The sequence below is a fragment of the Procambarus clarkii genome, chromosome 79, assembly GCF_040958095.1.
Source record: "Procambarus clarkii isolate CNS0578487 chromosome 79, FALCON_Pclarkii_2.0, whole genome shotgun sequence".
NCBI lineage: Eukaryota > Metazoa > Arthropoda > Malacostraca > Decapoda > Cambaridae > Procambarus > Procambarus clarkii.
The window spans coordinates 21244636-21256704 of record NC_091228.1 but is presented as its reverse complement, the minus strand read 5'-3'; the positions used below and the strand labels follow the sequence as shown (position 1 = coordinate 21256704).

General features: G+C 38.2%; 1 protein-coding gene across 1 annotated transcript in view; it reads left to right on the top strand.

The window, feature by feature from the left end:
* The first annotated feature begins 3900 nt into the window (after nt 1-3900).
* The window catches only part of LOC138357602 (uncharacterized), a 67489-nt gene continuing 59320 nt past the window's right edge, over nt 3901-12069 (top strand). The window contains exon 1 of the mRNA XM_069314578.1: nt 3901-4714. Coding sequence (XP_069170679.1) covers nt 4628-4714 — 87 coding nt within the window. The 5' untranslated portion in view covers nt 3901-4627. The remainder of the gene's footprint in view (nt 4715-12069) is intronic.

Below are 12069 nucleotides of genomic sequence, written 5' to 3'. Positions count from 1 at the left end.
AATATTAACTCCCTCCACACATTCTCTTGTGTCAACTACATTTACAAAACCCTGTTCTTAAATGCAAACCATGCTCTGAAACTCTCCCTAGACAGATGTAATAGGACCCATTATCACCACACCAGAAATAAATATCTCTTTGATATCCCCAGGGTCAAACTTAATCTGTGTAAACACTCTATGCAAATTAAGGGACCTAGTCTATGGAACTCACTCCCTAGTGAATTGAAAAACTGTAAAACTTTTGCCTTATTTAAAAGCAAAACCAAAAAGTACCTAACTTCATCTTCTTAGTTTCCTACACTGAGCTTTAAATTTGCTCTGTACCTAGTGTTACCCAATCTCCTAATTTTTATGTAATATCAAACAACCTTATCATTGTGTTCATTGCTGTCTTCTTTTATGTGCTAGCCATATGCTGTATTGTGACTACCAATTTTTGTCAACTACCATTCAAGCTGTCATTGCAATCAATCTTATATTGTTTCTGCTGTATTGTGCCTACCAATTTGTTGTCAACTACCATTTTAAGCTGTCATTGCAATCAATCATAGCTACCTATGTGCTTTAATATACTGTACCTATAATTTTCTCTCATCTTTTTTTTCATTCCATGTAATCTGTTATCATTTTTTGTCTATAAATTTTGCAAGTATTTACCTCCTTAAAATTTTCTTAGATTAAGGACCTGCCCGAAACGCTGCGCGTGCTAGTGGCTTTACAAGACTGTAATTACCATATTTGTATCCTCACATTCCTTATGTACATTCTTGTATATGCATAAATAAATAAATAAATAAAATAAATAAATAAATAAATAGCCTAAGCTACTCTATCCCTTTGAGATATATTTATTGCTTATCTCAGTAAACATACTTGAACTTGAACATGAATATAGGTTTCAGAAGGTTAGTAATATTTATTTATTTATTTATTTATTTATTTATTTATTTATTTATTTATATACAAGAAGGTACATTGGGTTTGTGAGAATACATAGCATAGTACAGTAATTGCACTCTTGTAAAGCCACTAGTACGCGCAGCGTTTCCTGGCAGGTCCTTAATCTAACAGATAATTTTAAGTAGGTAAATTCTATCAGAATTAATAAAATGATAACAAATACATTGCAAGAAAAAAAAATGAGATGAGAGAGATTAGTAAGTATATTAAAGCACACTGGCATATTAAAGCTCTGATTGATTACATTGACAGCTTGATTGGTAATTTAAACAAGATTAATAGACACCATACAGCAGATTGGCAGTACATATAAGAAGATAGCAATGATCGCAATGATAAAGATGTTCAGATTGGGTACATAAAGATTGGGAGATTGGGTAGCAATAGATACAGTGCAGTTTTAAAGCAAAAGGTAAAAAACTATGAAGATGAAATTAGGTACGTTTTAGTATTGTTTTTGAATGATGCAAAAGTTGGACAGCTTTTCAATTCAATAAGGAGTGAGTTCCATAGACTGGGTCCCTTTATTTGCATAGAGTGTTTACACAAATTAAGTTGGACTCTGGGGATATCAAAGAGATATTTATATTTTTTCTGAGGTTGGAAGAAAACGTGCTCAGATTGAGGACTTGTTTATTTTATAATGGTAAATAATAAATTAATATATAATAAATTAACAAATAATAAATTAATTATTATTATTATATAATAAATAATAATAATAACAAATAGTATAATGATAAGCAATTATTTTTAATGAATCAAATAGCTAATTAGGATGAATGATAAATAATTATTGACTAGTGCATAACAATAAAGTATTAAAGAATAATTATAATGAATAATCCTTATAATGATAAAGTATTAAATCAATTACAATTAATAACTACATCTATAGCTAGTAAATGAAAGTTGCATTAATTTAATTACACTAATTACAATTCATGGGAATATTTCTTAGCTATCTGCAGGCTTATCACTTTGGGGGTTCCGGCGGAGCACCCCCAAAGATACAGCAAATGCTTAGCAAGCTAGAACAAGTGCCCCTTGAGCACGTCTGTGGGCCGTCCCTTTCAAAATAAAACAGGGGATACAGAGGATCCCGGGAGGAGGGTGAGCGTTTTGTAAGTGAGCAGCTGCTGGCTTGTCGGGAAGGGGGGGCCACGCAGTCTGCAGGCCGGCTTATATAACCTCGGCTCGTTGCGCGCGCAGCTGGGGCGGTTAAAGTCAGCTTCCAGACATACATTTTCTCTTCCCTCAGAAAACCCACCGTTTTTTGGGAAAAAACAGTGTTCATATTTCTGGTGTGGTGATAATGGGTCCTATTACATCTGTCCAGGGAGAGTTTCAGAGCAGGATTTGCATTTAAGAACAGGGTTTTGTAAATGTAGTTGACACAAGAGAATTTGTGGAGTGAGATTATGTTTAGCATGTTTAGGGAGTTAAACAAGGGGGCTGAGTGTTGTCTGAAAGCAGAATTTGTTATTATTCTGATAGCAGATTTTTGCTGGGTAATGATGGACTTGAGGTGGTTTCCAGTGGTTGAACCCCATGCACAGGTACCATAATTAAGATAGGGATAGATTAGTGCATAATATAGAGAGATGAGAGCAGAGTTAGGTACATAATATCTGATTTTGGAGAGTATACCAACTGTTTTAGAGACTTTCTTAGTTATGTGTTGTATGTGGGTACTGAAATTGAGTCTCTTGTCTAGGAATAGACCAAGAAACTTTCCATCATTTTTATTGCTAATGTTTACATTGTCTATCTGAAGCTGAATTGCATTTGTAGATTTGCTTCCAAATAAGATGTAGTAGGTCTTTTCTATGTTAAGTGTTAGTTTGTTGGTTAACATCCATAAGTAGACTTTTTTAAATTCATTATTAACAACATTATTTAGTGTATGTGGGTTGGGGTTAGAGTAGATGAGGGTAGTATCATCAGCAAACAAAATAGGTTTCAGAATGTTAGAGACGTTATAGGCAGATCATTGATGTAAATAAGAAATAAGAGAGGTCCCAAAATGCTGCCCTGTGGCACTCCAACGGTTATTGGTAGAGTGGGAGAGGTTATATTATTGATGCCTACACATTGGTGTCTATCACTAAGATAGGATTGGATATAGTCCAGTGTATGGCCTCGAATTCCATAATGATGGAGTTTACGTAAGAGGTAATTGTGATTAACAGTATCAAAGGCCTTTCTCAGGCCAATGAAGAGTTCAATCGGAAACTCATTTTTGTCAAGGGTTGAGTAAATTATATCAAGGAGACTAATAATTGCATCGTTGGTACTCTTTTGGGAGCGGAAGCCAAACTGACAGGGGCTAAGAATGTCAAATTTTACGAGGTAGGAGTAAAGCTGTTTGTAGATAATTTTTTTCAAATATTTTTGATAGTATGGGTAGGTTTGATATTGGTCTATAATTGTTTATGTCTGCCGGATTACCTCCTTTATGAACTGGTGTTACTCTTGCTTTTTTAAGGGATTTACTGGAGAACTTGGCAAAGGTATATTCACAATAGTCGTCTCTATCACTGATGACACTATTGCAGATGAAGGTATCTTTGTAATATATTACTGTGCCACCTCCTTTTTTATTAGGCCTGCAGTTATGAATGGCTTTATAACCAGCTAAATTGTAGAGTTGGGTATAGTATTTACTTAGCCAAGTTTCTGTTAAAATGATGAATGATAAATTAGTACCTATAGTGCTGTATTGAATGTTAGAATTGGTTGTAAAAAAACAATTCTTCGTTTGGGTCGTATTCCAGGGACCATAGGATTAAGAATTTGCCCGAAACACTACGCGTACTAGTGGCTGTACAAGTATGTAAAAACGCTTGTACATATATCTAAAGAAAAAAAACCCTATTGAAATCATCCTAGACGACCAACCAAAGAAAACGTTAAGCTTACAGGAGGGACGATCCGCTGACGCTATCAACACAACAACAGCCACTCGTCCCTAAATCAACAACAACAACACGGTGCCCAGACCTCTGCAATAAGATCACACGGTGCCCAGACCTTTGCAACGACAAGATCATAAGATGCCAAGACCCTAAAATAAGATCACACGGTGCTCCAAACCCTAAAACAAGATCACACGGTGGCCAAACCCTAGAGCAAGATCACACGGTGCCTTCTCTAGTTTCGTCGTCGCATTTCAGTCAACTATCAGCAACTACAAGAAGATCTTTCAGCTGGTTCCCATATCATAAAGGAAATCAGCGTTGAGCTGGAGCCTCGAGTCTTGCCTAATGGGTGGCCCTGCACCATCCCGTGCAGTCATCGGCACGAGAACCTTATCACAAACCAACTATCATTCACAAGAAAAAGAACCTCCAAGTGATAACACCCAAACCTTACCCAGCTGCACAGTGATATGCAATAATACAACTGTAGTAACGCAGTCGCACAGTGACGTGCAACAATACAACTGCAGTAACCCAGCCACATAGTAATGTGCAGTAATACAACTGCAGCCATCCAGCTACATAATACGGTGAAATAATACAACTGCAGTCACCAGACGAGCAACAGGCTTCAAACTACACAAGTGTGCATCTTAAAGAAGAAAATATAACCAAACAATTTTAACTTATAAAATGCACGAAACCTGAAAAAAGTTACAAAGCACAATTACATAAATATTTAAATGCATCCTAAGCCACTACTGGACTTGTGTATCGATTTCCTTGTTAATTCAACAAGAGCTTACCAACAGCAATGTCACAGTTATGAGGTAAGATTAGCAGCCAAACTTCTCAGTACAATAAGAATTTTAGGTCGATTTAATCTCCTTTGATGCAATATTTATATATTAGGTAGGACCAAAAGTGTGTCTAGGGTGAAATAACTGCACATCTATAAATTGCTCCTTAATTCTCAACATGTTATTCATTTCTGATGTTCTCTGTTATTTTCCACAGTTAATGCCAATTACCATAAACCCTGTCTTTGATAGCTCTTTGCTGTACCTCAACATTCACTACTCATGAGAGATTGCTCACTTCATATATTAAAAGGTTCAAAGACAAGTTTAAAAACCCAATTTAGCCTAGTTTGTCTAATTAGCCTAATCCTGCTAATGATATTGTATGCTGCTATTGTGTTTATACATGACAGCTACAAAATATACAGTACTGTATAGGCTACAGTTTTAAACCAAGAATTTATGAACAAAATGACCTGTATGCACTATGCATCATACTGTGTATGTACCCTGGGAAATTAGCATCACAATGCCCTCAACTCAAATCTGGGATGTTGTCAAATCTGGGCTTTAAAACAGCCATGTGATGTCAGATCCCCTTTTTCTAATTAATCATTCGCTGAATTTATTAATTAAGAAACTGTAATGCTGAACCACGAGACAATAATATGCTGGTGAACCACCTTTCATAAGACTGCATTAATTTACAATTCCTTGCAACAACTAAAGTTTTCTGTATGTTCTAATGTACTTTACTGTAATTAATTCTTCCCCAAAAAACTAGATATTGGACTAACCTAATTACAGAAAGTGACCTGTGAAAACTGCTGCCCACATAATGACATAAGTGGGTGCTGTCCACATGACTACCTAAGTGGATGCTGCTCAGTTTCTTTATAGTAATTGGGATTCTTCTTGCATGGAAAATATACATTCCTGTTTCATTTGAAGAGATAAATTGTAGATACCCGAGAAAAAAGTGCTTTACCTGGAGCATATCTGGAGAGGGTTTCAGGAGTTCTTCTACTCCCCGAGCCCAGCTTGAGGCCAGGCTCGACTTGATTACTTGGTCCAGCAGGCTGTTGCTTGGAGCAGCCCGCTGGCCTACATATCCACTACAGCCTGGTTGGTCTGGCACTTCTTGTAAGAACCTGTCCAAGTGCCTCTTGAATACATCCAGCTTTGTTCTGGTAATATTTCTAATGCTTGCTGGGTGGGGTGTTGAACAGCTGTGGTCCCTTAATGTTCAGACAGTGCTCTCTAATTGGGCTATTTCATTAATTGCCTAAGTGGAATTACCTAAGTGTAGTTACTCATTAGTTTTATTCTACTCATTGGTTTTATTCTGCATTTCCTTCTGTACCTTTTGTTCCAGTATGTTGCTATTCTACTGTGCAAATTTGGGACACGGCCTTCAGGTATCTTCAGTGTACAGGGGTACCTTGGTTTAAGAGTTTAATCCATTCCTGGAGACAGTTCGTAATCCGAAAACTCGTAAACCGAAGCTAATTTCCCCATAAAAAATAATGGGGGATGAATTACTCCATTCCTGACTACCCAAGAATCCCACTTTAAACTAAATTTTATACCTAATTCATCGAAATCTACACTACAAAACTAAGTTCAAGTTATTACTTACCCCTTGCTGATGACTGCTGTTGGCGTATGGAAGATGGTGAGGAGGGGGAAGGAGGAGAGGTGTTACTGTTTGAAAGGGGAGTCTCCTTCCATTATAACATGAGGCAGTGAGGACCTCTCTGGAGTGCATTCTCTGGCATGTTTTGCCTGCATATCACTAGGTCCTGGTTGTGGCTCACTGCTCGATTTTCTCACAACAAAGTGGTCCATTGATGTTTGTTTTTCCCTTCTTCGGAAGATGTCTCTGTAGTGAGGCATTACATTGTCATTGAAAAGATTAATGCAACTGCCTACTACAGCTTTCTCTGGGTAAGTCATTTCAATAAAAGTTTGCATTTCTTCCCACATCTGACACCACTTCTTAATGGTTGCGGAAAGGACATTCGCTGCTGCCTCATCCTCCTCCACTGGAGAAACATCCTCAGCTGTGTCTTCTTGCTGTTCCTTTTGAAGGGCTTGGAGTTCTTCGGTGGTCAGTTCTTCGTTGTGTTCTTCCACCAACTCCTCCACATCATGACCATCCAATTACAAGCCCATTTGCCAGCCCAGAGTAACAATTTCCTCAACAATAGGCACATCATTTACAGGCTGAAACCCCTCAAAGTCAAGTTCTGTCACACATTCAGGCCACAATTTTCTCCAGCCAGAGATCAGGGTTCTTTGAGTCACTTCTTGCCAGGCTTTGTCAACGAGTTTTAAAGCACTACAAATGTTAAAATGGTGTTTCCAGAACTCTTTGAGGGTGAGGTTTGTGGCTTCAGTCACTTCAAAACATTTCTGGAAAAGTGCCCTTTCATAAAGTTTCTTAAAATTCGCTATGATTTTCTGGTTCATAGGCTGAATCAGAGGAGTGGTTGGTGTTAGGAGGAAGGAACTTTACTGTGAGAAATTTACTGTATCTGTGCAATAATTCACCTTCCAAGCCTGGAGGATGAGCAGGAGCATTGTTGAGGAGAAACAGGGCCTTGAGTGGCAAATGTTTCTCTTGCAGATATTTTTCTATGGCAGGGCACACCACTTCATTCACCCACTCCGAAAAAAAAATCCTAGTCACCCATGACTTACTATTAGCCCTCCACATCACACACATTTGGGTTTTCTGCACTTTATACTGTTTGAAAACCCTTGGATTTTCAGAATGAAACGCTAGCAAATGTTTAATTTTCAAATCGCCACTCGCATTTGAACACAGCACAAGTGTTGACCTATCTTTCATAGGCTTATGTCCGGGCAATGATATTTCCTCCTTGGTAATGTATGTCCTCTTAGGCAGTCTTTTCCAGAACAGTCCTGTCTCATCACAATTAAACACTTGTTGCGGTAGATATCCCTCAGCCTCTGCAAACTCTTTTAATTCTTCAATAAATCTTTCAGCCGCTGGTTTGAGCTGGTGGACTCCCCGTGCCTCACAACACTATAAATACCACTTCTTTTTCTAAATTTTTCAAACCATCCCCTGCTTGCCTTAAAGTCTATCGCATCTGCACTCATTCCAGGGGTTTTCTTTACCAGGTCTTCGTGCAATACCCCAGGCCTTCTCACAAATGATGGCCTCGGGAAACACTATCATCCTTTAACTCCTTTCATGTATCCAAATTAATAACAACTTTTTCACATCCTCAAGTATTTGTGGTCTTTGTTTCGTTATTGTTCTTACGCCTTTTGCCACTTAGCACTCATAATGTCCTTTTTCTTGGCAAGTATAGTGCATATTGTTGACGTGGATTTGTTGTACTGCCTACGAAGTTCAACAACATGTGCACCATTTCCATGCTTCCGAATGATCTCTTGTTTTTCCTCTATTGTCATCCTCACATGCGATTTCTTGGCTTGATCCTCACTACTAGCTTTCTTGGGGCCCATGGTGAGATATATAATAACAAATTTTATGCTCAAATAGCAAAAAATTCAAAATGAAACGGTAAATCCTTATGAAGAATTCAGGCGTGATAGTCACTGGGCGCGAAGTACTGGTAAACTGAGTGTCGATCGTCGTGCCACCACACGCTAGGTCGGCCTGTACGTGTATCAACACCCTTGTATTCTGAGGAAACGCTCATATTCTGATGTAAATTTTCCGAGCAAATCTTGCTCATATTCCGAAAAACTCTTTAACAGGGACGCTCATAATCCGAGGTACCACTGTATATATTATTTGATATCTTTCTTGTCTCCTTTCCAGTGAGTACATTTTAAGAGCTTTGAGACGTTCCCAGTAATTTAGATGTTTTATCATTTCTATGTGTGCCATATATGTATTCTGTATTTCCTCTCATTCAGAGATCTCTCCTGCTCTGAAAGGGAAAGTGAGTACTGAGCAATACTCTAGATGGGACAGCACTAGTGATTTAAATAGTATTAAATTGCTATGGGGTCCCTGGATTTGAGCATTCTCATAATCCATCTTATCATTTATCTGGCTGTAGCTATATTTGCTCGGTTACGTTTACTGAATGTCAGGTCGTCAGACATCATAATGTTCAGGTCTTCTACCTGTTGCTTTCCTTCTATGGGTAGGTCTGATTGCATCCTGTACCCTGTGTTTCTTTAAGTTCCTTATTTCCACCATACCTAAATACCTGGAACTTACCACTGCTAAACATCATGTTATTTTCAGTTGTCCAATCGAAGACTTTATTATATGTGATTGTTGTTTTCAGTGTCTTTTACAGTGGCAGTTTTCATGCTGATTTTTGTATCATCTGCAAAGGATGACACGAAGCTGTGACTAGTATTTTTGTCTATATCCGAGATAAGAATGAGAAATAGCAGTGGTGCTATGACTGTGCCCTGGGGTTCAGAGCTTTTTACTGCACTTGAGCTTGATTTTACTTGATTGACCATCACTCTCTGCATTCTGTTTGACAAAGTTGAAAATCCAAGGTGCCACTTTACCCGTTATTTCTATTGATCTCATTTTATGGGCTATCACTCCATTGTCACATTTGTCGAAAGCCTTTGCAAAGTCTGTGTATACAATATCTGCATTTTGCTTTTTCTCTAAGGCTTCTGTGATTCTGTCATAGTGGTTGAGTAACTGTGACAGACAGGATCTTCCTGCTCTAAATCCATGTTGTCCTGGGTTGTAAAGTTCATTATTTTACATAAAACTGGAAATTTGATACCTAATCACTCTTTCAAAGACTTTTATTATGTGTAATGTTAGTGCAACTGGTCTATAAGTTTTTGCCAAAGCTTTACTACTTCCCTTGTGCAGAGGGGGCTATATCTGGTGATATCTTCCTTGTATCCAGGCTCATTCTCCATATTACACAGAGTGCTTGCACTACTAGTACTTTAAACAAATTTTTTTTATGAACATTGAATTCCACAAATTAGGACCAGGGGCAGAGTGCATGAGCATGTTGTCAGTTTCTCTTTCAAAGTCTTTTGAGTTCGTGTTAATATCGGTTATATTATCTGGAGCATGGATGTCATTCATAAAGAGACTGTCTGGATCCTTAACTTTCATGTTGTTTATTGGGGTGCTAAACATAGTGTCATGCTGGCCTTTTAGAATTTCATAAATTTCTTTGTTGTTCTCTGTGTACTGTCCTCTTCAGTTGTAAGTAAAGGTCCAATACTATTGAAGGTTTTTGATTTTGAATTTGCGTATTTGAAAAAATATTTTGGATTTTTCTTTATCTGTTGATAAAGCTTTCTGTTCCAATTCCATTTCCTCAGACTCGTATGATCGCTTCAGCGTCTGCTCTATTTCTTTGATCTCCCTGTTTAACCACTTAACTGCGCCAACCGAGTATTCTTGTTCGGTGGGAAACTGCACCAACCGAGAAAACTCTTTTTGATATTTTCGTACCCATTCTTAATGTGTGCGAGGTTGGTTGTGTACGAAATGGACTCTTAGGATCTCCAGTGAGGGGCAGCCATCTTAGAAAAAATTCATAGAATGCCCTAGGGCTGCTGGCTGGGTTAGTACTGAGTGAGCAACCATGGGTGGCACACACGCCTCTGGCTCCCAAACACCTGTCCGACGCGGTGTTGAAAGATCGAGCGCTGTCGGTGAAATTCAAACCTTATTGTTTGAAGAACATAAGGGTCATAATATTGGTGAAGCTAGGCGCAGTAAAGACCTAACACAAAGGTTGGATGCAAGTGATACAGCACCTATGAGGATACAGCGAGCATATCCAGTTGTAGCTCTGAGCGCCACCCTTACAATCCTATGCTATCTCCAATTTATTTAGATGATACATAGATGAATCGTTTTCTGTATTCAGTGATGATGCATTTGATTCAAGTAGCATAGATGAACAGTGTTAGCGGCTTCCATGATGGTGTTTTCCATAGATATTTTCAAGAATAGCTGAATCTCTTCTTGACTGACGGACACTCTTTGAGGCTAGCTGAATCTCTTCCTGTGTGTGGATTTTTACAAAGCAATCTTTTCACAACTACCTTATGAATTGATCTTTTTCTGTAATCTTTTCAAGACTACCTTACGTTTTACAAGCTTGGCTACATACTACCTACAGGTACTAATGCCAAGGGTGCATGTGAGTGCATTATTTACAAGCACACAGAATGAAGAAACAGGAAGCAAAAATCTATCTGTACTTGGTGCAACGAGAGCGAAGTCGCGCTGTGTACCATGGACTACTTCGTTGATTATTACTCACTTCTGAAGTACTGAGTGTGTAATACAGTGTGTTACTGTGTAAATAGTGTGTGAAACTGTACATATTGTAATTTTAGTGAATTTTTAACAAGTAATATTGCGACAATAAACATTTATTGTGGACACATTACTGACACATGTATCACATGTGTCACATTTGCATTGTATGTACTAGCTCTGTCTATAAACTCATTAATATTTGAATCACCCCTTGTATGTATGTACTTTACCTGAATAAACATTTGATTTAATTTGAATAAACATTTGATTATGAACGTTCTACTGTATACATATTGTAAAAGACACAAATATGCATCATATACGATAAAAAAACAAATAAAACCGCATTGGAAATACATAGAACAAATAATTGAAAATATATTTGTTGCAACACCCAGTGCTTGAATGGCCCGCACGACCGTGTCTGGGCGTGTCATGTACGGGCAACCAGCCCCCTGATGACGTCACAATGCACCTTGTCCACGTCCCCACAGCCAAAGTAAGTGGAATTTGGTATTTATTTTTACATAGACATGTTCAGGGAAGGGAATTTATCATTTTATGAAGAAAAAATAATTTTTTGGGAACACTTTACCACTGGTACCTTGCCATACGATTGCCCCTACTTACGATAATTTCGAGTTACGATTTAAATTTTATCGAAAAATGCGACTCAACATCCGATGGTGTCGTCAACTTCCGATATTTGTTGGTACACGTTCGGGTCGACCGAGCGTGTGATTCCCGGTCAAGCGGCCGATCTGCCTCAGTTTACTACAGCTGCCCGCTTAGTGACCATCGAGCCTATAAGAAATTCCGCTTTTGTGGTGATTTTTTGCATTTTGAACATTAAAGTAATTATTATATATCACGCAATGAGTCTCAGGAAAGTCAGTGGTAAGACTCAACATATGAAAACCCATGTAAGGATGACCATAGAGCAGAAACAAGAGTACAGAATGTCTCTTCCTCAACAATTAAGAAAATGTGTGCAGCATGGGAAGAATTGCAAACCTTTGCTGAAACGACTCGCCCAAATCAAGCTGCAGTAGGTCGTTGCCTTAACCTATTCAATGACACTGTGATGCATCTTTACAGACAAATGTTAAAA